Below are 24,640 nucleotides of genomic sequence, written 5' to 3'. Positions count from 1 at the left end.
CGCGCGCCAGGCACGGCCACGGGCTCGGACACGATCGCGGGCACGCGCACGGGACGCGGGCTCGGACACAGACTCGGACTCGCAGAGCGGGGCTGTGGAGCCTTTATTGCGCTATAGGGGCCCCGCCAGCCGGTCCAGCTGCCGCGGGTTGGAGCCGCTCAGGAACTGCAGCTCCGCCTTGCCGTCCTCCGTGTGCGCTGCGAGGGGGAGAGAGAGACACTGAGGGGCTGAGGGAGGGATGGAGGGAGGGAACGGGAGCGGAGGCGCGGGCTCTGACACCGCAGGGCGGGCACAGCCCCGGTTTTCTCCCCTCCCCGGGCACCGACCTTTCTCGTGCTGCAGCCACTTGCGCTCCAGGTAGTAGCCGTAGCAGCTCTCGAACTCCCTCGGGCTGTAGTTGGCAACCGGGATGGGCACAAAGGGGTCCAAAGCGTCGAACCCCTCCTGGGAAGGGAGGTCAGTCGGGGTCAGTGGCAGGGGCTGGGTGGGGACACGGCCCGGCTGCCTGGGACCTCAAGCAGAGCTCAGCCATGGAGTCATGGAATATCCAGAGTTGGAAGGGACCCACAAGGATCACCCAGTCCAACTCCTGGGCCTGCACAGACACCCCAACAACCCCACCCTGGGCATCCCTGGCAGCGCTGTCCCAGCGCTCCTGCAGCTCTGGCAGCCCCGGGGCCGGGACCATTCCCTGGGGAGCCTGGGCAGTGCCCAGCACCCTCTGGGGGAAGAACCTTTTCCTGATCTCCAGCCTAACCCTCTCCTGACACCGTTCCAGGCATTCCCTTGGGTCCTGTCTTGGTCACAGGAGCAGAGATCGGAGCTGCCCCTTGTGAGGAACTGCAGATCCCTGAGGTCTCCCGAGACTCCTCTCTTCCAGCTGGACAGACCAAATGCCCTCAGCTGCTCCTCCAGACCCTTCACCATCCTCATGTCCACCCTTTGGACACTCTCCAGCAGCTTCAGACCTTTCAAAGATTGTGGTGCCCAAACTGCCCCCAAGACTCGAGGTGAGGCTGCCCCAGCCCAGAGCAGGGACAATCCCCTGCCCTGCCCGTGTGCCTGGCACACCCCAGGACACTGCTGGCTCCCCTGGCTGTCCGGGCACTGCTGACACAAAGGTGTGTGTGATCCACAGAGACCCTGAACAGTGTCCCCTGGAACAGAACCAGGTCACCAGCCAGGATTTTTGTTCGTTTCCCAATGTGAAGAGGAAAAAAACCCCAAGAGAGGCCGTGACTCACCTTTCCCAGCAACTCGTGGGGAGTGTAGGCTGAGCTGTGTTTGAAGAGCGAGCCAGTCTGGCTGAGGCTGGTCACAACAGCACCTCCACTCTGGAAGGCAGATCAGAAATAAAAATCTTGTTCATGCTGGTTTAGGATCAACCCCTGAGGCATCTTCTTCTTGGAGGATGGAGCTGCTGGAGCAAGTCCAGAGGAGGCCATGAAGGTTCCATGATGGAGCACCTCTGCTCTGGAGCTGGGCTGGGAGAGCTGCGGGTGCTCACCTGGAGAAGGGAAGGCTCCAGGGAGAGCTGAGAGCCCCTTGCAGGGCCTAAAGGGGCTCCAGGAGAGCTGGAGAGGGACTGGGGACAAGGCATGGAGGGACAGGACACAGGGAATGGCTTCCCAGTGCCAGGGTCAGATGGGATATTAGGAAGGAATTGTTCCCTGGGAGGGTGGAGGGGCCCTGGCACAGGGTGCCCAGAGCAGCTGTGGCTGCCCCTGGATCCCTGGCAGTGTCCAAGGCCAGGCTGGACATTGGGGCTTGGAGCAGCCTGGGACAGTGGAAGGGGTCCCTGCCATGGCAGGGGGTGGGACTGAATGGGGTTTAAGGTCCCATTCTGGGATTCTGGGTTCTTCAAAAATTCTACAGGATGGACTGTCTGTAACACTCCTAACCACACTAATCCTGGCTGCTCCAAGCCCATGTGAGCACAGGGAATACACAGCTCATGTTCCCAGTGCTGGTATTAAAACTTTTCCTACCTATAATGGGTTTTCTAAGCAAACAAGTGAAATAGTTTAAAAAGGACTTTCCTATGTACCTTTAAATCTGAAGCCTACTCATTCTAGCTCTGAGCATCCAGGGGATTGAAAAAGCAGCAGGAGGAGCTGACCTCCTACAGCAAAATGCTCAGAAACGAAAAGTTCTCATTAGTTCCAAGAAATCAGAACCCAAACTGCCCCAAGGGCTACCAGACACCTCCAGCTCAGGGTCCTACACCAGAGCCTGGCAGGGGAATCAGGAAATGCTGTTACAGATTTGACCTGCTCTCATTCTCTTCGGGTGGTGACACAAGCACTGGTGAGACACTGCTGCTGTGCCTGTGCTCTCCTTCAGAGGTATTGGACTCGCAGCTTCAGGCTTGTGGCAGCTTTAATTGCTGGGAGTGACACAGCCAAAGGCAGAGCCTGGAACTCACCCAATCGTTCCTCACCATCTTCCGCAGGTTGTGCACGAGCGTCAGCTCCTCTGGAGAAACCTGGTGGAGATTGTCTGCATCACTCTTTTATTGCCAGCAGCTTCTATCTGAGACACTAATTCCCCTCCCCTCCTTCCAGTCAGGCTGGCAGCATCATTTGTATCCTTCAGGCATGGTTTTTTCTTTGCTTTCCCTCAGCCCTGCAGCATCGAGCCTGAGTCATGCTGCACTGAGCAACACCCAGGCCCTGCCTCTCCACCACCACCCACCTGCGCTTGTGTCCCAGTGAGACAGTAAAAATTCAGTAAAAATCGTCTAAAGCACCATGTGAACCTTTCAGGCCCCTCCAAAGCCAAACTGAACATTTTCAGGGATTGCCACAGAACTACAACTGAACAAAACGCCCTCCCTGCTCCCCCTGCAGCAGGAACCAGGGCTGTCCCCAGGGCAGAGCTCTCCTCACAGGGCTCTTGTCCTCCTTCCTCAGCGTCGTCCGTCCCCAGAGCGCGTTGACGCCGTCCACGGCCACGAGGAGCCGGAAGGAGCCGCGGTGACTCTGCTGCTTGATCTCCCTCAGCACCACCCCCACGGCGTCACTGGCACTCCTGACACGAGCCAGACCCTGCAGGGAGCACAAGGCACAGCACTCAGCCTGGATTTCCTGCTGGTGGGTAATGCTGGTGACTCTTGGGCTGCCCTTCCTCGGGGGACGACAAACTGACAGTCAACGAGCTCTTTGTTCCTTTCCAAGGAGGAGTTTAAGCACCAAAACGTGGCAATTTCAAATTCTAACTTCTATCCCAATTCTCAGTAGAACTCTTTACAGAGCCACCACATCCTCCACAACATCTTCTGTTGATAGGGAGACACCTCCCATTTCCCAGGACTCACCCCCGTAAGATCTTTAGGAGCAATCTGTTCCCCAAACACAAGGATGGGATCCTCTGGGACAAGGTGCGACCACTCCAGCAGCAGTGGTCATTCCTTACCTGCTCCACCACTTCTCCCAAAGGTCTGCCCTCCTCTGTGCTTTCTCGTTTGCCCCACATGTATTTTTTTTGTGTTTTTATCTGTGGGAAGAGAACTATGATTAGATTGGGGATGGAAGGGGGCAAACCAAGGCTGGATTGCAGAATTTGGGAGAAGTATCCACCACCAACAGCCATCCCCACAGAGGGGATCTGAAGTGCTTTTCCTACAGCACCTGAAGTCCAGCACAGGGCAGTGGGTGGGGTTTGCATCCACAAACCTCTTGCAGGAATCGTTCATTGGAGGTTTTGAAGTTCCTGAGCCACACAGAGGCCTGCAGAGGCTGATCCAGCCGGTCTTTGTTGTAGGAAGACTGCAAAAGCTCCTTGCAGTTCTTCACCCAGAGATGAGCTGTGAGCAAAATAAAACATTTATTTATCTTTAAAATTTTTTTTTAGTCAAAATAATGGTATGAGTTGGGGGTGGTGGGGGTGTTTGTGTTTCCTCTGGTAAGGAAAGCCACAGAATCATGGGATGGTTTGGGTTGGGAGGGACCTTAAAGATCAACCAGTTCCACCCCTGCCATGGACAGGGACACCTCCCACTATCCCAGGTTGCTCCAAGCCCCATCCAGCCTGGCCTTGGACACTTCCAGGGGCAGCCACAGCTTCTCTGGGCACCCTGTGCCAGGGCCTCCCACCCTCATAGGGAGGAATTCCTTCCCAGTATCCCATCTAACCCTGCCCTCTGGCAGTGGGAGGCCATTCCCCCTCATCCTGTCACTCCATCCCTCGTAAAGAGTCTCTCTCCATTTTTCCTGTAGCCCCATTAGCTCCTGGCAGGCCACAGTTAGGTTAACCCAGAGCCTTTTCTTCTCCAGGCTGAACAATCCCAATTCTCCCAGCCTCTCCTCACAGCAGAGCTGCTCCCTTGATCCCTCTGATCATCTTGGTGCCCCCTCAGGTCCATGTCCTTCCTGTGCTGGGCCCCAGGGCTGGAAGCAGCTCCATCCTTACTGGAGAACTCCCCTGGGATCAGAGGAGGGCACACAGACCCCAAACAATCTCCCCCTGTGCTCGTTAACAAAGAGGAAAACCAGACTGACCCAAGGCACACTTGAGCAGGTGAAAATAACCATTATGCTCTACTTTATTTGGGGGCTTTGTGTTTTATGAGCTTTCTCCACTACAAAAAAGCAAGGATAGATTGAGGTGGGCTATCCTACAGCTCCTGAAGCGGCATCTTTTGGTGTTTGGTGTGGTAACAGAGCCCTGGTTTCCTCACCATCTGGGATGTGCAGCACCAGCCAGCCCTGCCTCGAGCAGTAGTGAACCACGTGGCACAGGGTCATGGTCTTCCCTGTTCCCCTCTCACCATCTCCAGCAAGGACTGTCAAGGAAAGTCTCTAGAAAACCACTTCAGTTTGCACTTGACTGTGATTCCTTCAGAAAGGGCATAAGGGGAGTTCAGAGGTCACCAAAGCAAGGATTTCATTCTCAACAGAGCTCCTTCTCCCACTCCCCACCCCACTGAGCAGAGCTGAGGAGCCCCTGCCCTGTGTGCTGACCCTGTTTGTAGGTGTGGAGGGCCAAACAGAGTCAGAACAAAGGTATCCAAGCTCCTGAAGGTCTCCTGAAGTGCTCCGAGTCCCTGCACTGACCACAGACCACACGGCACAACCACCTCCTGCAGAATGAACCAGCTCAGGCTCAGAACAACCCTCTCACCTGCACAAGCTGGTTGTGTTTCTCTTCATTCCACCCTCAGGTAAGTGCTAAAGGATACAGATCACATATCTGACTGCAGGGTGGGCGAAGTTGGAGCCCTTCAGGTAAGCGAGGATCTCGAGCGCCGGCCTCCGCACCATCACCCGGGCCTCGTTGAAGGTCTGGATCTGAGAAAGGAGCAGATGTGCCCAAGCTGCCACGAGCTGGCCGAGCACAGCTGCTCCCAGCCCGGCTCCATCCCTGCCTGGAGGCTCCCAACACCCCCAGCTCTGCCCTCTCTGCCCAGCAGCACCGACGGGGTTGGTCAAGCACCGCTCCCCCTCGGTGAAAGGACCTCCTTGTCCTGCCTGTGCCTGGACAGGGTTTTCTGGATCAGCTGTTCCATGCTGTTCCCACAGACTGGGGGTGGGTGACTGGCCTGTCCATGAATCCCAAGTCAGTGACCTGGATATGCAAAGGTAAGGAATCTGTTCCTCACTCAGGCAGCTGCTCAGGGAACAGGCACAGCTCCATCTGCCTCACCACACAAATCAGGAGACAAGATTTTTTTGTTATTTCATGAGACAGCCTGTTCCACACAGAAATACAGCCATGGAAAATATTTCTGTAATTCACTGTGTGCTCGGATGTTAGAGATGACAAGTAATGGAATGAAGGTTGCTTGAGGTGGAACCCTCAAACTCTTCTGCTGCTGCTCTGGGTGGTCCCCTCATCTCTTCTAGAGGTTGAAAACAACAGTAATGACCAGCAGTAACTGCACTCTTGCCCTCTCTTATTCCAACAGGGAAGCATCACAGTCACCAACGGACCTGGTTCTTCCCACACAGAATCATGGAATGGTTTGGGTTGGATGGGACTTTAAAGCTCATCTGATTCCACCCCCTGCCATGGGCAGGGACACCTCCCACTATCCCAGGCTGCTCCAAGCCCTGTCCAGCCTGGCCTTGGACACTTCCAGGGATCCAGGGGCAGCCACAGCTGCTCTGGAAAAGCTGAGTGCATTCCCTCCAAGCTCCAAGCTGGAATACCTGCTGCTGGAAGCGATAGGGCAGCCCATGGGGGAACACAGCCTTCACCTCCTCCAGGGGGATGTTGTACAGACGGCCCTCGTGCTGCTCCGTGTGCTTGGCCTGGAAGGGAAAGCAGGAACTGTCACACTGGGGATGCCTCTTCCTGGACACAGGTGGCCTGGGAGGGTGGGACAGGGAGGGAATGCTCCATCACAGGCGCTGCCCTCTCACTGGGAGGCAGAACAAGATAAAGCAGGAATTGTGGGGTCAGGACACTGCTGTGCAGAGGCTAAAGAAAGGAGATCCCACCTGGCACTAAACAATGAAGGGACTCCCTGAGCTTGTGTACGACCCGTGGTGTTTTGGGGGGCACCAGTGGCCTCGTGCTCTGTGAATTTACCTCACCTTTCACCAGCCCCCCAAACCTTAACAGCAGCATGATGCCCTTTTGAGTTACCTGCTGGTGTCACACCCGCTTTCTTTTATGACAAAATGTTGGTTTCTGCCTTGGGAGTAATTCCCAGGAGTAATTCCCACAGTGCCATTTGGTTACTGGGGCTGGAGGCTGAAAAACTCACAATCTCTTTTCTGGGGCAGTAATTTCCAGTCCCTTGTGGTGACCTCAGTGCTCAGGGTTATTCCTCCCCTGGACTTGAATCCTGCTGCATTTATTTCCAGTGTTTACCTGCAGGTCTCACCATACACTGCAAGAAGCTGTTGTCACTGGGATCTGAGAATTGAATGCCTCATTTTTCCCTTCATTATTCTCTTTTCCTGCCATGCAACACCTGCAAAGCACTTACTTGTTTCCTTTTGCTCGAGTCATCGGGTTTTGTGTCTTGTCCAATTAGGACAGTAAATAGAGACTACCCTGCAGCCCTTCCTGTGTGACTTTTAGCAGTTTTGTGTTAATATTTGAAGCTTAGCTCATGTCCTGCTCAGCTTTCTGCATTTTTCCATGGATTTAAAATAAAATATCCTCCTCTTTATTCTTGTGCATGGCAGCTTTTATATATAACAACAACAAATATAACAATTTCCTTGTTTTCTTTATTTTGTGTGCGAGCAGCTGGGCCTCCCGGTGTGACTTCTGCCTGTTTGGCCAGGAATATTTGGCTTTTCCCAGTTCTTGGTGCACTCTTCATGGACCACTGCTGCACACCCACGAATTTTCTGGCCCTTGTTAAGTCTCCCTTCCCTTCTTCAGACCCAATTTCCAGCCTTTCAGCCCAAAACACACCTCTGCTCTCACCTTCTGCCCCTTCCACTCAGCACTACCACCTATTCCACACCTCCCTAGGAAAGGTTCTCCCAGGACAGGCCAGTGTGCCCTGGACTCTGTGGTTTGCCTTGGCACAGCAGCAGGATTTGAGGAACTCCTGATTCAAGGAACAATTTCTAGGAAAAAACCAATTGGTAACTTCAGCCAAGGACTGGGCTGCTGGAGCTGCCAAACTGGGGTTTCACTGGTCAGGGAACCTTTGCAACAGGGGGGAAAATGTTAAATCCTGGCTGTTCAAGAGGTGCCCTGCTGTAAGGAGGCGTCACCTGAGGGGACCTGTGAAGTGAGGCTTCAGGCTTTTCCCAACCAAATTTCAAACTGTGGATTTCTTGGAGTTCTCCTGCACCTGCTGGACTTGGGCCAACAGCACCTCTGGTTTCCATGGCTCAAACAGAAGAGCAGGACTCCAGAGCCCATTTTCATTCTCAGCTTCATCCCTGACCTGCTGCATAACTTTGGGCAAATTCCTTCACTCTGCCACATCTGCAAAGTGGCTCAGTGTCTTTATCCTCACATTCAGCCACTTGGAGCTTTGCTGATGGGAACATACAGGAAGTCTGATGAAAAATTTCATGTTTAGTGGCTTTCTTAGTCCCGTTTTAAGGGGATTGCAGGAGCTGAGGGGCACCGGGGTTTGCTGCTGGAGCGACCCAGTGAGCCCAGGGAGCGCTGAGCTGGCCAAAGCTGTGCCGAAGCTCAGGCACAAGTCAGAATGCCAGAGCCAGTTGCCTGGCAACGAAAAGGCAGGCACAGGACAGTGGGGACAATCCTGGCCATCTGGCCTGTGCTGTGCAATCCATGGAGACACCGGGTCACGTGCAGCAGATCATCTCCCCGCTGCCGTTTCCATAGAGACCCCGGAGGAATCGGCACGGAGAGACTCCAATTACACAGGCAGCAGAAAAGCACCTCAAAGGCTTACCCCATTCAATTATTCCCCTTCATTTTGTGCTTGAGACGGGGAGCAGGAGGCGGGATTGCGATGCTGCAGAGCTGTGCTGTGCTGAGGTCATCTGGGGTGTGGTTTTTACCCCCTTCACAGCCAACTCAGGGAGGCTTTTCTAGGGAAGAATTAACCCTGGAGTTGACATTAATGGTGTCTGATGACAGGAGAAGCCACATCCCAGTTCTGCAACACACACTCTCATCCCTGCAGCTCTAGAGAAGGAATCAATACCTGTTCCCAGGGGCTCTCAGGCACAGCAGCCCCATCCTGAGCAGGTGCCCTGTACAGCCATGGCCCATTCCCTCGGGGCTGGATCCCTGGTTTAGGTCTATGTGCCCCCTTCCCTGGAACAACACAGACCCAGGCAGCGCTCCTGGCTCCAGCATGGCCCCTGGTGGCATCCAGGACTGGCCATGTGGCAAGGACAGGGGTGGCAGTCACTCACCGGGTCGCTCTCGCTGGTGTGGAAAATTGCTCGGGGCCTCACTGCCGGGACATCCTGGGTGGGCACAGAGCTCAGGCCATCCCTGGCTGCCGTGTGGAGGGCACAGCCGTGGTCCAGCTGAGGGGAGAACAAGGCAAAGAGACAACAAAGCTCTCAGCAGCCAAGGATTGCTGGTGAAAAACAACGCAGGGAGTCTGTGCTGTGCGCTCGTGGCTCACACCCTGCGATCCCGCCGAGGCATGTGCAGCCCAGAGCTGAACCCTGATTGCAATTAGAATGAAAATTCGTCATTAGCATAGAAATTCATCACGGAAACCCACACGCTGTAGAAGCAGATTTCACACTTAGATACCTGCACTGAAACCATTCCCACCTGAGCCAGTTCCACCTGAAGCCACCTCAGTGAGCCAGGCCCTGCACCTGAGTTTTACCCCACAAAATTCCTCAAGATGCCACATCCAGCCATGAAAGCCTCACTGCTGGGAAGTGCCCGCCACGTTCCTGCCTCCACTGAGGAGTGGCAGCACCCTGAAAACGCCGGCTGTCTAGCAATCCATAATCACCTCAATTACCGAGGGATTAGTGCAGCTCTGCCCACTATTTGATATTTATAATTACACTCCTTGCACTGATCTCCCTGACTGTGTCCCCGCATCCAGACTCTGGCATTAGGATACAGACGTGGCTGAGAAACCAAAACAGCCAGCTAAGCTGATTAATTCATTTTTCCCCAGACAGACTGCTGAAGCCTGCCTGCAAAGCCCAGCCAAAACAGGCAAGAAAGTGAGCAGTGGCAGGACAAGCATTTTATTATGTTGTGGTGAAAGAAAACACAAACATTTGTCAACGATTTAAAAAGTGCATCCTCCAGACAGGCTCCGGGAGAGGCTGAGAGCCCCTCACAGCACTGACAGGGCCAGTTGCAGCTGAACAGAGCCAGCAGTTTCCTATTTTGTCTGTCTGGGTGAGAGCAGCAGAACGCAAAGCTCAGAGCCAGGGACAGCTGTCTCAGCTCTCCAGGGCATGACACAGCTCTGCTGCCACCCCAGCGCCTCTCAGGGGGCCACTGCAAAGCCACAAGGGCTCGGAAGAAAGTGGGATTACCCACATCCCGTGCTCAACACGCACCAGATGCCTGAATCAGCATTTCGGCACTTACCCCCCTGTTAGGGAAGGAATTAAACCAGTCTGGACCCTCTGGAACAAACTGCTGCAGTGTAAGCAGGGAGATCACCAAACACATCTTGTTCCCACATTGCCCTTTTCCTCCTCAAACCCAAATGATCCTTCAGGATGGCTTATTTGGCTCTGTTTGGTTTAAAATCCATGGAAGTGACAATTTACAGCCTTGAGCAAGGCACAGAGATGGCAATTTAATACATGAATAGCTACAGAAGGCAACTCTTGTCACCTGATCCCCTAGAAAATGTCAGCCCTAAGTCACTGCCAGCATGGAATCAAAGGCCCTCTCATTTCCCTTGAACATCCTGCCCAGAGCAGCTGTGGCTGCCCCATCCCTGGAAGTGTCCAAGGCCAGGTTGGATGGGGTTTGGAGCAACCTGATCTAGGGAAGGTGTCCCCGTTGATGGCAGGGGGTGAGACTGGATGTTGTGTGAGGTCCCTCCCAACCCAGCCCATTCCAGGATTCCATGATGCCACATTTCCTCCTCCCCAAGTCCCAGGTGAATGTGTGAGGGCTGTGAGCTTTGCTCAGCTGGCAGGGAAGCTCCCTGGACATCCCTTCCCAGGGGTACCACACAAATCCTTGTCCCTGACCAGTGCAGTGGTGAAGGAAAATGAAGCAAGGATGAACCTCTTGCTCTGTGTTCAGACTTTAGGGGTGTCCAGATAACTGCCTTGAGGTGAATGATGCTTCATCACACCAATATTACCAATCTCATGTTTTAAAAAGCCCAAACTCAGCTCAGCAGGACCTGGAATCTCTATGGGACACAAGCCAGCTCCTCCTGAGTTCTCTGAAGGGAGTAGAAGTCAGAATGCAAGTGTGAGGAGACTTTGTCTTGAAGTCCAGTCCTCTGTTCTTGCAGCCAAATACATTAAATTTCTGTTTTTTCCACCAACACAGCACATCCCATCTGTAAGTGCCTCCCCCTGGTGTGACACTGTTTTGCACTGTCACTTGCAGCCTTAGCACAGTGACAGCTCTTTCCCCAAAGCCCCGTGCAGCCTCCTGGTGCTTTGGAACTTTCCCTCTGTGGGCTGTGGGTGTGGGAGCAGCTCCCAAGCACCTGGAGACAGGGAATTGCTGCTCTCTGAGGCGCTACAAAGGCAATGCAAGCAGTGAGTTGCTTGCACCCAGCTCTCCTGAGCTCCAGAGATACAGACTTGCATTTCACCAGCTGCTGCATCTCTGTTTACAAAACCCACTGGGGACAGAATCCACATTTCAAACTGTCCACGGATGGCTCAGGACAGCCCTGCTAAAGCATTTCACCTCCCGGGTTTAGAGCAGCAAGGTGCCCCTTGGTCCCTCCTACCCTGAACAAAAGCTCAGCACTGATCCCTGGGCTCAGGAATGCCAGAAACATCCACATCCCTCCCCGTGCAGCTCCCAGCACATCCAGCAGCCTCTCCCCTCTCAGCCTCTCCCGGGAGCAGCGAGCGGATTTCGGGGCAAGTTTCCATCTGCCAAAGGACAGGAGTCTGGGATCCCTGAAATGGCAGCGAATCATCACGTGGTGGCCGGGGATGGCTCGGGGATGGCTCGGGAGTCCCGAGCCATGAGGTGGAGCTGTTCCCGCGTGTTCCGCGCTCGGGAGAGGCCGGGCTGCTCCCGCAGGCTGCGGGGGAGGGAGGCTGCACCGTCACCCCGAGCCACATCGCCGTGCTCGGGGGGAGGGGGATAAGCCTCGAAAAGGCAGCAGCAAACGGCACCGCTGGAACTCTTTTCCAGCAGGAAGCCGTTCCAGACCTGCACCATGAGCTCCTGCTGCTGTTGAGGGTTTCAGGAGGCTCTGCTGATAACGCAGGGCTGATGTGAGTAGCGGCAGAGCTGGTGTCACTACGCCCACCCGAAGCACTGAGCCGCTTCTTGGCTCAGAAAATGAAAAAAAGAAAAGGTTCTTCCCCCAGAGGGGGCTCAGGCACTGAGCAGGTTCCCCAGAGCTCCAGGAGCTCCCAGCACAGGGTGGGGTTGTTGGGGTGTCTGGGCAGGGCCAGGGGTTGGACTCCATCCATGATCCTTGTGGGTCCCTTCCAGCTCGGGATATTCCATGATTCTATGATTTTTGGCAAAACTCTCCCCACCAGCAGCACAGGCTTTGTGCAGGGCTGGTGGGTTCTTCCTCTGGACATTCCAGCCATGCAGAGCAAGTGGAATAATGCCTGTTTCCTGAGAAACACATGCAGGGAAGATGCAGGACCCCAGCATCCTGGTTTAAGCCAGGCTCCCTCTCCCCAGACTCCTCAGGGAAACGTGGAAATGCTGGACCAGCTCTTTCCTTAGCCCACAGTGGGAGTTTACACACCCAGCTTCGAGGAGCCACCAAGGTTTTAGCTGACAAACGTTAGAAGAATGTCACATTTTACAGCAGTTAATTGTCATTCCAGGCCACGGGAAAGCTGAAATATTGGAAACAGCATCAGGCTCTCACAGGACTCACCTTCAGAGAACGGCAGACGAGTCCTCTCAGACTTCTCAGCATTTTCCTGCAGGGACAGAAGTGGATATTTTAGTTGGTTTTGTTATGCCTAATTACCTTGTGCTGGGAGAGAACTGTTTGTGTTGAAAGAGCTTCCTGACAAATAACTCAGACCAAGTGTCAGACGCTCTGCAGCAACACAAACTGGTGATCAGCATCACTTGCCTAAGAAAAACTATTAATAAAATAATAAAACAAGAACCATGCCATTAAAAAACAACAAAGAGTTTAAAATAAAAACCATTCCATTAAAATTTTTTAAAAGCCCCAAGACTAATAAAATATTAATAAAACTAATAAAAAATAAAATAAAAACCATTCCTTTAATTACGTGGCCTTTTCTCAGAGAGACATTTACAGAAAAAAAAACAAACCCCTTACTTTGTAAATCAAGCTATTTCATTCTCCTAGTGAGGAGAACAGTCTTTTGCTGGGCTTGACAGGGCAAGGAATTTTGACTGTAGATGCAAAGAGATATAAGAGCTGCAGCAGTGACTGTCGGGAAGGAAATGGAATCCTGCAGAGACTGAAGGTGTTTCCAGCTTCATCCTAATCATTTACCAGTATCTACTGCCCGGCCATCCTTGATTACAGCAGGAGAAAAAACCCAAAACAAAACACTTGAGCAGCTGTGATGCACAAATAAGGGCAAAGAGTGAAGTAAAGAGATTAAATCTGCCAGCTCTGCCGGCCTTCAAAGCCTTTTTCACAGAATTTCCCGAGGAGAAAATACTGGCAGTGCCTAACAAAGACGCTCTGAGAATTCTTGGGTGCAATAAGTTGCATTCGAAGGGAGCATTAATTACCTTAACTCCTCAGGAGGAACTGCTGCCTCAGTGGGATTGGTGGTTCCCTGCAGCTGAGCAAAACAAAGCTGGTTCACCTGCACAGAACAGCATTTCCACCTGTTACTGCAGGGAGGGGGAAAACAACCCCGCAGGGGAGGATGTGAACGCCGTGAAGACGCTTTTCATTCGTTCAGCTAAAATAAATACGGGAAAAACAACCCCCACTTTGGCTATTTCAGGAATGAGTGAAGATCTCATCCTGCAGAGGAATTTCTGCTCATTTTACACGCGTGCAGCACAGCGAGGAGGAATCCTGCTCCACGTGGGAATGGATCCCATCAGCTTCCCATCAGCTGTAGCTGTGAAGAGAGCAGGGACGGGAACGCCGCTTTCCCAGACACAACTAGGAAAATCAAGGAATCATAAAGGCTGAATTCTGTTAACATTTTTAAACTTTCTCCTCATTTTTTAAAAACTTCCCGTTGACTTTTTTTTTTTTAAACTTGCTGCCAATTTCTTTCAAAACCTGCCGTTAATTTTGGGCACCCCCGAATGACCAGCGCAGCTCCGGGGCTCTGTCCCCGGGAGAGGAGCTGCAAACCGCGGCCGCTCCCGTGGGGCAGGTTCAGCACAACCACGGAGCTCCCGGGGCGCTGCGGGAAGAACACGCCTGGATTTCTGTAGTTTACCACCAAAAACTCCGCAGACAACCCCAAAGCCGCATTTGCAGCCATCCATCAGCGACCAGAACACCTCGGCTCTCCAGACTAAATAAAAACAACCCCCCGGCTGCTGCGGGCCGAGCGCGGCCCGGCCCCCCCGGTGCCTCCCACGTGCTGCCCGCGGGCTCCGTTCCCCATTCCTGGCTACACTCGGGGCCGGAGCAGCGCGGCCGCTTGGGCGCGACCCCAGGGGGAAGCGGGAGGGCGCGGCCGTGCCCCTGAGGGCATCGCGCGGTCGCCGAGGGGGCCGCGGCGCCCCCGCACTCACCGGGCCCACCGGGGCCGGTCCCGCCCCGCCGCCGGCGCCGCCGCAGCCCCGCGATGACGCGGCCGCTACGGGAGGCGCGGAGGGACACGGGGGGCGTGGCCAGGGAGGGCGCGGTCGCGTGGGCGTGGCCGGAGGGGGCGTGGCCCGCGGCGTTGGGTGTTTGATCGCCCCGTCCGGCTCCTCCGCGCCGCGCTTGGCGTGGGCGGCCCAAAAGCTGCTCGCGATTTGTCGCCGGGTTTTTGGAAACGGACAAATTAAATCACAGTGCCAGGATGGGTCAGGTTGGGAGGGGTCACGTCTGCTCCCGCCTCCCTGCTCCGGCAGCACAGGGCGCGGGATTGTGGCCAGATGGGGCTAGGATGTCCCCAGGGAGGAGACTCCACAGCCGCTCTGGGCTCTGCTCAGGGCTGGGCCCTGCCCAGGGCAGCACTTCTGCCTCCTGTGCAGGGCAATTGCCGGGCTCAGGCCCTGCCCGGTGCTCTGGGGCCGCTGCTGGGCCCCGGAGCAGAGCCCGGGCCCTGCCTTGAGCCCTCCCTGCAGCCAGGGACACCCAGGGCTGAGGGCCCCTCTCAGCTGGGGCTCCTCTCGAGGCTGAGCAGCCCCGGCTCCCTCAGCCTGTCCTGGGCACGGATCTCTCCAGGCCCTTCAGCATCTTTGTCACCCTCCGGGAGCTCCGTGTCCCTGCTGTGCTGAGGATCCAGAGCTGGACGCAGCACTCCAGAGGTGCCTCCCAGGGCTGGGCAGAGGGGCAGGATCCCTCCCTGACCTGCTGGGAAGGCTCTTCCTGATGCCTCCAGGATGTTGTTGGCCTTCTTGGCCTCTGGGTCACAGTGTTGGCTCAGGGACAGGCTTTTATTAATTTCTGAGCAGTCATCTGGATCCTCAGTATTGAATTTTGCATGTGTAGTGCAAAAGAAATTTGCTGTTCATGGTTTCATTGCCAGGTTTTCAGGTATTGGCAACTTAAATCTCTGCTTCTGCAAATACTTCACATCTCTTTTTGCTATGGGTATCTCAGTCCCAGGGATTTTTGTTCATTTGGGTTTTATATATACAGATTTCTGTAATACAATTTTTAAATCAATTTCTCCTGTTTCTCACAGAAAATGTTTTAAAAAATTATTTAACAGCAATTACAAATGGCTGTAGTAATTCCCATCAGACATTGTGAACATCATTCCATCATTCCCAAAGTAAGAAAGACATTGAATTGTTGGAGCAAGTCTAGTGGGGACAACAAAGTAGATAAAAGGGTTGGGAGAGTTGGGAATGTTCAGCCTGGAGAAGGATCTGGGGAGACCTCAGAGCACCTTCCAGGATCTAAAGGGACTACAGAGCGATGGAGAGGGACTCTTCATCAGGAACTGTAGTGATAGCACAAGGAGTAATGGGTACCAATTGAAAGAGGAAAAACTTAGGTCACCTATGAGGAAGAAATTCCTCCCTGTGAGGGTGGGGAGCCCCTGGCACGGGGTGCCCCGAGAAGCTGTGGCTGCTCCATCCCTGGAGTGTCCAAGGCCGAGTTGGACAAGGCCTTGCATGATGTGGTCTAGTGGAAGACGTCTCAGCCCGTGGCAGGAGGGTTGAGACTAAACGACCTTTAGGTTCCATTCCAACCCCTTTTAACATCCCATGATTCCAGGTCCACGAAAAGACTTTAATGACCCTAAGCTGACAAGTGCGTGGGTGTGGCGTTCCGGGACAGATGGCTCTGTGGATGAAAACTCCACCTGCCCCACTCTGAGGTGAAAAGCGCCTTTTCCTTTCCCGTCTTTTCGCTTTCCCGAGCAATTTTCCCGGTGGGCGTGGCCGGGCTCGAGGGGGCGTGGCCAAGAGGGGGAGTGACCAGGAGGGGGCGTGGCCAAGCGTGACCGCCGCGCCCTCTGCCCGTGGGGGGCGTGGCCGCGCTGGGGGCGTGGCCGGGCGCGGAGGGGGCGTGGCCGGCGGCGGGGGCGTGGCCGTGCGCTCGCTCGCGGCGGAGCAGGAGCCGCCGCCATTTTGGTTCCGCCGCCTCGCTCGGCTCAGGCCCCGCCGCGGCGGCCGCTCGGTCCCGGTCCCGCCCCGGCCCCGTCCGCGCCCGGGCGGCCGCGGGGATGCGGCGCGGAGCAGCCCGTGCTCGGCCCCGGCCGCGCTGCCGCTGACACGGTGAGGAGCGGGCGGGCGGGCGGGCGGGCGGGGACTGGGACCGCCTCAGGCCCGCGGCCCGGGGGGAGGGGAGGCGCGCCGGGATCCGCCGCGGGGCCGCCCCGCACCCCCCCCCCCCGCATCTCCCCCGTATCCCCCCCGCACCTCGCCCGCACCCCCACACCGCATCCCCACACCGGGCCCCGGCGGCGGGCGCTGGGCATCCCCGGCGACGGCGGGGGATCCCCGGGGGCGGCGGGGGGGGATCCCCGGCAGGGCCCGGAGCGCAGCGTGGAGCCGGACGGGGAGCGGGGCGGGGTGTCCCTGACAGCCGGGGATGGGCCGGGGAGTCCCTGACAGCCAGGCCCGCACCGGGAGGCACCGGGGGATCCCTGACAGGGACCGCGGCGAGGGGCGGGGGATCCCCGCTGGCGGCGGGGCCCGGTGACAGGAGCGGCGGCGGCGGCGGGGCCCGGGGCCGGGGCAGCCCCCGGGGGTGCGGGAGCTTGACAGCCGCGCTCGGACGGGTGTCGGGGGCCGCGATGTCACCTGACAGCGGCCCCGGGAGCCCCTCCTGGCCGCCGCTTCCCTGCGGAGCGGGGCTGTGCCCGAGGCTCCGCATCCCCGAAGTTCGGTGTTTCCCCGGGCTCGGCGCGGTCCTGCCCCGTGTGACAGGCGGGGGATGCGGGGGACAGAGCCGGGGGTCTCGCTGCCAAATATTTATGTATTTCCTTTGGGGTTTGCGATACTCACTGGTTTACTGGGTCAGTGTCTTGTGGACTTCGTCCTCCCCTTTCTCCAAAATCATACTTCTGAAATTTTACTTTCATTGTGTTTTTAATTCCATTTTAGCTTTATTGACCGTGAATTTGGGTTTAGGTGGTTGAGCCTTATCATGGCCTTACCGATCTCTCACATCAAAAGCCAAAATGTGTTCCCATCCTTGTCTCTCTCTTCCATAGTCTCCTGACTTTCTAACTCTTGGTTTTGGCCCTTGGTTTGTGGTTCTTCACCCTGTTAATTATGTAGCAGAGAACTGGAAGCTACTTGGAATGTGGGTTTCCATCCGATGGCCTCAGGACACGCATTCACCCTTCTGGTAGTTGTGTGTTGTCAGGAGCCAGTCAGGGAAACTGGAAGTGGTGGGAGCTCTGGGAGCAGGGACAGAACCTGTGGCTTTACCCTCATCCATTGAAATATCCTCAGTTTTCGTTTTCAGGAGCAGTGCACCTTCTTTCCTGGTTTATTTTGGCTGTCCTCCTTGCAGTAATTTAGATTGCACCTGCACTTGTTTTCCAGGGATATGGGGTTTTGGGGTGAATCCTGTAAGAGTCGTGTTTCTCATGGTCATCCTTGAGGACCTTGGGATCATCCCTGGTGCCTCTGTGGGAAACAGGGAAGTTCTGGCAGCTGCTTGAACATATGGGGAGAGACGGGCTCTAAAATCATCATCTGTCTGCCTGCTTGAGTTCTTAAGAAGTGTTCTTACTCAAAGCTTTTCTCAACTGTCTGAGAGTATAAAAGAGAGACTTTTTTTTTTTTTTTTTTTTGAAGAGTTCTAAGTCTGAAACATCTTGGTTTAAAAGACAAAATTACCACAACTTCTTTCTGGACTTGAAATCGTTGCTACAGGCAGTCGGCAGTCGCCTAAAAAGGTTTGAGTGATAATAACCAGTGACAAAATTTGAGTTACGATTTCCGGGAGAAGCTTTTTTTCCCAGTTGTTTTCAAAAGTTTAAACTGTTCTGGAGGATATAAAAAGCATTTTTTTTCCTTGGTGGAAGAGACAGACATATTGGTATAAATGGCAGTGCTGTTGTCACAAGAGAAAAGTGGCAATAGCACATGTAGTTACTGAATTAAAGGTATTTTTAAATAGATATTGTTGTCTGTGGGATTGCTGGCTTTTTTTAAAAATTAAATTAATTTCTGCTGCTTTTGGAAGGGCTGGTGCTGTTGTGGACACATTCTTCCACTCCATGAGGTCATGAGTCCCATCTCCAGCTTGCAAAGGGGAAAAAAATCTGTCATGAGACCTATTGTGATTATTCTGTGAAGGCAAAATCTGTGTTTGTGCCTGGTTTTCTGTCCGCTACCTGTGGCACAGGTGTGGCCATCCTGGTACTGGGGTGGGTTGGGAATAACCAGAGGCATCTGTCTGGAGTTCATGGGGATGTGCTGGATTGCTGTGACCCTTATCTTTTACTAGATGATATAAATAAATGGGTTTTGTCCAGAAAAATCCCCTGGAAGGCACTGGACCTCTCAGGGAGCTCCTGACTCACACTGTAACAGATGGGATAATATTTTAGGAGAGTTCCCAAACTGCTTTCCCCTCGGCAGTCAGTGTTGGCTGATGTTGGGACTCGAAGCCTAAGGGTGGAGGAACCTTTGCTCCCATCAAACACGGGTTGGTTATGCAGATTTTAGCAATTTGGTGTTTATTTGCATATGAATAGGGAACCGACAGAATTACCCTGCACCTCCAAACTCAGCCCTGTGATTCCAGACCTTCAGTCAGGTAGGGTGTCAGCTGGGGCCAGGTTAAGATACCAGGAGAAACTCTATCTCTGCTTCCCAAGTTTTCCTCCCACTGGAGCATACTTGCAGGGTGTCATCATGTCTGTCCTCTGCCTTTCTTCCCACAAAACCTGTGTCCTGCTCCGGGTGCCTCTGCTCCCAGCACTTCTGTGGAATATTCTTCCTGACAAGACAGGTCCCCTGGGATTTCTGTCTGACAGAAGCACATACAGCAGATTCCGTTTGGAAAGTGTTTTATTTGTTACCTCCTGTAATGCAAACAGGAACTTTATTTCTGATAAATGTCTCCTTCTCTAAACGTTTTAAGGATGCTCGTGCAGGTGATCCAGGGGCCTGAGCTCCTGTTTCCCCTGTTCAGGGATTGTGATGTGGTGAAATATTGTAAGGCTTTACCCCACTTTTTATTTCTCTTTTCGGAGTGTGGTAGCTGTCTTCCTTAGCAAAGGAAAGAAGACAAGGAGTTTGAGAAGGGACTGTGGGAGGCCACAGAGTTAGTAGTAATATTCTGGAATTTCTAACACTCAGCTGAATTGGTTTTAATGTCCCTTGGAGATGAAGCAACGAAAAGAACCAAAAGAAAAAATATTCACCTTCCAAATATGACATGACAGCGTGTTTTCATCGACAAAAGCAGCAGCAAGAATGTACTCAACATCCTGAATTGAATGGAGGGAAAAATCTCAGTTAATATTGCTGAGGGGATGTGGGGAATCATATCTAGGATTTGGCAGCAGAATCAACCCTTGGCATTTTCTTTCTGGGAAAGCAGAGGATCAGAAGAACAGAAATCTTAGCAGCTGATGGGCAGAAAGGGCTTGGGATGGGACACCAGGGGAATAAGGATGAATGCCAGGTATTAAAACTGTGTATGGCATTAGAGAAACCATTCATGAACGCCACTTAGTTCCAGGTGGCACGTGTCAAAATGGATGTTAAAATGCTTCATAGTTAATTTTTTGGGGAGGAACAATTTCAGGAGGGATTTGAGATCTATGGAACCCGCCGGCTGAGGGACTGGGAGTTTGATGTGATTTGCTTCGTAGGGAGATGGTGAGAACATGTCTTGCTCATTACTTGAGAGGCCATGCAGGGATTTGGTACTGGATGGTTTTCAATCCAGCAAAAGTTTTGTTAGCCTAAAATCCCATGGATGTAGGATAATTCAGAACAAAACTTGGAACTTCGTGCAGCAAACATGGAAACAGAGGCACGGATAAGTACCTTATATCACATGGTTAAAGATGATCATTTTAGGTCTTTAAAGCCCCAAAGCATCAGAGTTTTCAGGGCAAATTCGTGCAGGTTTTTTTAGCTGCCTCTGAACTGTGGCTGTCACCAGTTGGCTGCTCATTTGCTTTGACATCCACAAGGTTTGAAGGCACAACCTGCACGAGGAATGGAATAGATCCTGCAGCGAGTGAGGCACACGGAGTGCGAGGAGTAGCACAGAGAAAGTAAAGTGAGAAAAGAAAACAAATAGTGGCATCACTGGGGAAACAGCTCCGAGGAAGAGGAACAAGGGAAGAGCCAAGGTACACTTGAGAACACCTTGGAGACAGTGACAGGAGGCTTGAACTTGATAAGGCAGGGAGGAAGCAGCACATGGGGATTCAGGGAGATGAGATCCGAGTGACAGACACATATCCTGTGAATTAGTGGGGTAACTGGGGAGCTGGGAGAAGATTACACTGATCAAGGCACAGTGGTGATTAGGGCCAGGATTAGCATTTTTGTTGTCTGTGTTGAGAGCAATTAATGGATAAATAAATGACCTGCTCTGCGTTTGTGGGAGCCATCAATTTAGTGACTTTGTTTCCGGGATAGTTCTCCATCCTCTTAGCACAGAGTAAGATGTGAACACCATTCCTCTGCTCTGATTCCCACTGTGCACTTTGGGCCTTGCAGTTTCTAAGGTCAGTGTATGAGTCTTGCTGTTGGTTTCGTATTTGAAGCCGATTAATTAATTTTATTGGTAAGAAAATGTCAAAAGTATTGTCACTGCTCTGCACCCCAGTCACTGGAGAAGGAAATAGTTGTGTGAAAGCAGATTTGAGAGTTGCATGATGGCCTGTGGGATTGTCCCTTTTCTTGGACTTGAATAATACAAATTCAGGCATGAGCTCAGAATTATTTACGTGCTGGCCAGGAAAATAATGCCTTTTCCTTGCACATTGACATATATGAAAAAGCCCATTTTTGGTGACATGGTGAAGCCTATTGAGCTAACACTGGGCCTTGAACTGGGCAGTGCCACTGACTCACTTTCTGTGTCCATGTCACACTGCTCTACCCTTTTTTTCTCCATGTAAAATGGAGATTTTATCTGATTACCTCTGGTCTTATGAGTAATAATAGCGGGTTTGATTTCTGAGGATGTGCGTAGCTGGAAAGCCAGAGCTGCAGATAGAAACCCCGTGAATAATGTGCCCAGAACGCATGGAAATAAGTTTGTTTTCTCTGAGGACATAGCCAGGGAGGCCTGGCTTTGTGACGGGCTGCATGTGGTGTTGCCAGCAGCATTTCTTCTGCCCCCACTAATCCTGGCATCTGTCCTCCAACCTGTGTCCACTGCAGTTGCCTTGGTGCTCTTCGGTGTCGCCTTTCACATTCCTGATCCTTTCCCCTTTCCGTGCAGTGCCTGTGCTCCGGGGCCACCCCAAAACCAGCTCCTTGCCGCTGCTTTCCCAATTCTTGTCCGCCCAGGGGGGCTGTGGGACCTGCCACGTGCTCTGTGCTCCAGTGGGCTCCTGCTGACCTGCCAGGATGCCAAACATCACAGAAAAGTGCCAGGCTCCTTGAAACCTTTATTTGAAACTCATTTTGAAGTTCATGGTATCTTTCCATGCCATTCCTCACAGTTCAGCCTTAATGACTGTAGAGAAGATAAGGACAGAAGATTCAGGCTGGTTTAGTGCCTGTGATGCACCTTTCAGCAAATCAGTGTTTTTTCAGACCTGTTTCTGATCCATTTCATTTCAAAAATGATGAAGGTATTTAAGTGCTGAAGATATTTAAACATTTTCTGCTTAGAATGCCCCTAAAGCAAATATCTTTTCAGTACCTCAAGGGAGCCTGCAAGAAAGATGGAGAGAGAATTTTACAAGAGCTTGGAGACAGGACAAGGGGGAATGGCTTCGTGGTGAAGCCCTGGCACAGGGTGCCCAGAGCAGCTGTGGCTGCCCCTGGATCCCTGGCAGTGCCCAAGGCCAGGCTGGACATTGGGACTTGGAGCAGCCTGGGACAGTGGAAGGTGTCCCTGCCATGGCAGGTGGGATGAGATGAGCTTTAAAGTCCCTCCCAGCCCAAACTGTTCTGAGATTTTGGGATTTTTGTCTGCGTGATAAAACTACAAGGGGCACAGGTTGGATTTGTTCTCTGGCAGGGAGGGAAGCTCAGTGCTCGGGGTCTGTGTGTGAGCAGGGGGTCAGTGCTTTACGAGGGTCTGGGGACCCTCACAAACAACTTGACTCTAATTTACTTTTGCTGTAGTTAAGATGAAAAGGTTCCCTCTATTATTTTGTGCTAAATAGGTCAATTCTATGTTCGTAACAGTGTCTGTGCTGATGGAAGTGTGGACTTCCCTCTTCCTGTGCTTCAGGAAGCACGAACCAGTGTGTGAATGTGTTTGGTGGGGTTGGCTTCTGTTCTCCCATCCTTCCTCCTGAATTGTGGAAAGTCCTTAACTAACAAGCGGATTTTGTGGTATGTTTGTAAACTGATGCTCACGTGGGTTAGGCTCAGCTTTCCTGGTGGCTCAGACAGTTAAAGCCAGAATATTTCTGGGGTTTGGATGCTTTCTCTTGGGTTTCATTTGCCCCGTCCTTCCTTAGATGCGTCTCTTCCAGTGTATTCAGAGTAAAAGCAGCAAGACTGGGACTAAGTGGGCTCTGGTTATAAATAAAAAAATTACTTTGATGATCAATATTAAAATCTATAGCCATCATCTGAAATGTCCTGTGGATGAATTGGAAATTAGAATATTCACATACTTTTGATTTTTCACTTATCATTTAAAAGTGTTTCAGAGATAAATCGTGGATTTGAAGGAGGTGGCTGGAATGGTTGGTGTCTCAGAACATCAGCTGCTGTGCTTGTCTGAAATACAATTGTTTGCTTTCTAATTGGTTTTAATATTAATTTAATTTCTGCTAGAAAATCCAAATTTATTCTGTCTGTCTTTTCCTCCCACAGAGTGAAAGATGTTGACTGCCCATAGTGGAACAGCTCTTCTGAGGAACATATCTCTGTAAATCTTCCCTAAAATCACCCGAAGGCAAATATTCCGCCTGTGATGGACCCTCGGAATACTGCTATGTTAGGCTTGGGTTCTGATTCTGAAGGGTTTTCTGGGAAAAGCCCCTCTGTGGTAAACATTGGCACGTTGGTGGGCAAAGGGGAAGCGGAGCTCGAAGGTTGCACCAAGGACGAAGAGGACGGGAAGAAGAAGAGCCGGGAGGGGAACAGCGCGGAGAGCGGCAAGGGCGAGGCTCTGAGCGATGCACAGCAGCAGTTCTCGGTGAAGGAAACAAACTTTTCCGAGGGAAACCTGAAATTGAAGATTGGCCTTCAAGCAAAGCGGACGAAAAAGCCTCCCAAGAACCTGGAGAATTATGTCTGCCGGCCTGCCATAAAAACCAGCATCAAGCAGCCAAGAAGGGCTCCCAAGAGTGGGAAGATGACAGAGGAGAAGAGCGAGCACTGTCCTTCGAAGCAAGTGAGTGATGTGGTAGTGGGGTGATTTGCAAGTCACGGTACATTTAAGCTGCGTTTAAAAGCTTCGTCATCTCTGCACCACCGTGTTCTGCTGTTTTTCCATGTAACCTCTGATACTGAAGTGTCTGGAGTTAGAAATGGTTTGATTTTGTGGCCATTAGCAGGAAAAAAAGGCTCTTTCTCAGTTTGCCAATTTGTTGTTTCAACAGCAGTGGAAGATAATTCCCATATTCACCTGGAGTGGGTTCATTTCTGAAAAGTAATGGTGAGATTTTTAGTCTCTTTTCTGTAACAAAGTGGAGGGATTTGGTCTTGTCTCTCTTGAGATGGGGCTCTGGATGTGCTGTGCTTGTCTCTGGTGGTTGGATTTATGTTTTTCCTACCTGTTAGAACCAGTTGTTTTGCTGTGTCCATGGACAGCTCAGGCAGGGTCTGAAAAGTAAAAGAGACTTTTCCAAATGAGCGAGAAACCAGCCTGGTGATAACCTGCATGTAAATGCAGTGGCTGGAGAGATGTGCCAGGGCTTTTCCAAACACAAGGAAGTAGCCCTGCCTCGAGGATTTGTTTTTATGATCTCCATGATGTAATCAGTAAGAGCAGCAGTAGCAGATAGGGAAAATAGGATAAATGGCAAGGATTACAAATATAGTTGCATAGATGGCAAATTTTTGAAGGGTTTGGTTACAGCCTGCTCTTTTTTCCAAAAAACATAAAAGTTTTGTTAATCAGATGTTAGAATATACCCTTATGTAGCACTGCCAGGTGATTCAGCAGGGAGTCCAGGGAATCCCTGGAAGCTGGAGTCCTTCCTTTACAGGGGTTGTCTGTTCAGGGGGCTCCTGCTCCAGAGGTTCCCAAGGCTGAAGCATTTCCCTTTCTCCAGCCTGTGTCCTGTTCTCAAGGCTCCCTGCATAAATCTGTGCTGGCAGGTCTCCTAAGGCAGAGCCTGCCCAAGGGGAAGGAAAATTCCTCACCTTGTGCTGAGGTGATGTCTGTCTGACATACCCAGACCTTTTC

General features: G+C 52.5%; 2 protein-coding genes and 1 long non-coding RNA gene across 7 annotated transcripts in view; 2 read left to right on the top strand and 1 right to left on the bottom strand.

Annotated features, from left to right (window-relative positions):
- Nucleotides 1-86: 86 nt before the first annotated feature.
- Nucleotides 87-14,319, bottom strand: DAP3 (death associated protein 3). Of its 4 annotated transcripts, none has more exons than XM_048288551.1 (14): nucleotides 14,245-14,319; nucleotides 13,273-13,349; nucleotides 12,428-12,473; nucleotides 8,805-8,921; nucleotides 6,150-6,251; nucleotides 5,180-5,288; nucleotides 4,679-4,771; nucleotides 3,675-3,805; nucleotides 3,415-3,495; nucleotides 2,889-3,047; nucleotides 2,426-2,485; nucleotides 1,245-1,334; nucleotides 327-444; nucleotides 87-197 (listed from the first exon to the last, which is right to left on the bottom strand). In XM_048288551.1, exons 3-14 carry the CDS (start codon nucleotides 12,467-12,469, stop codon nucleotides 112-114), a joined length of 1,188 nt encoding a protein of 395 aa, XP_048144508.1. In that variant the 5' UTR covers nucleotides 12,470-12,473; nucleotides 13,273-13,349; nucleotides 14,245-14,319; the 3' UTR covers nucleotides 87-111. The 4 variants fall into 4 exon arrangements, with proteins under 4 accessions (XP_048144508.1, XP_048144510.1, XP_048144507.1 ...); XM_048288553.1 differs by having other exon boundaries at nucleotides 13,273-13,353; nucleotides 14,240-14,264; XM_048288550.1 differs by lacking the exon at nucleotides 14,245-14,319 and adding an exon at nucleotides 13,480-14,053.
- LOC125318158 lies at nucleotides 682-1,385 on the top strand. Its single transcript, XR_007200278.1, has 2 exons — nucleotides 682-1,010; nucleotides 1,139-1,385. It is a non-coding gene; the product is annotated as an uncharacterized LOC125318158 (long non-coding RNA).
- A 1,968-nt stretch (nucleotides 14,320-16,287) lies between the features above and the next one.
- The window catches only part of ASH1L (ASH1 like histone lysine methyltransferase), a 63,882-nt gene continuing 55,529 nt past the window's right edge, over nucleotides 16,288-24,640 (top strand). For both annotated transcript variants that reach the window (XM_048288432.1, XM_048288431.1), the window contains exons 1-2: nucleotides 16,288-16,389; nucleotides 23,101-23,623. In XM_048288432.1, the coding sequence (XP_048144389.1) occupies nucleotides 23,201-23,623 (423 nt within the window). In that variant the 5' untranslated portion in view covers nucleotides 16,288-16,389; nucleotides 23,101-23,200. The remainder of the gene's footprint in view (nucleotides 16,390-23,100; nucleotides 23,624-24,640) is intronic.

This window comes from Corvus hawaiiensis, chromosome 29 (assembly GCF_020740725.1).
Source record: "Corvus hawaiiensis isolate bCorHaw1 chromosome 29, bCorHaw1.pri.cur, whole genome shotgun sequence".
Taxonomy (NCBI): domain Eukaryota; kingdom Metazoa; phylum Chordata; class Aves; order Passeriformes; family Corvidae; genus Corvus; species Corvus hawaiiensis.
The sequence above is the reverse complement of the archived record's forward strand: the minus strand, read 5'-3'. Positions and strand labels throughout refer to the sequence as shown.

Excerpts from the sequence above, each read along its gene's own strand:
- DAP3 (XM_048288550.1), bottom strand. The coding sequence starts at position 13,512 with ATGAGATCTTCACTCATTCCTGAAATAGCCAAA. Across the intron at positions 5,289-6,149 it reads CCTATCGCTTCCAGCAGCAG|ATCCAGACCTTCAACGAGGC; the intron begins GTATTCCAGCTT and ends CTCCTTTCTCAG. Across the intron at positions 445-1,244 it reads CCCACGAGTTGCTGGGAAAG|GAGGGGTTCGACGCTTTGGA; the intron begins GTGAGTCACGGC and ends CTCCCTTCCCAG.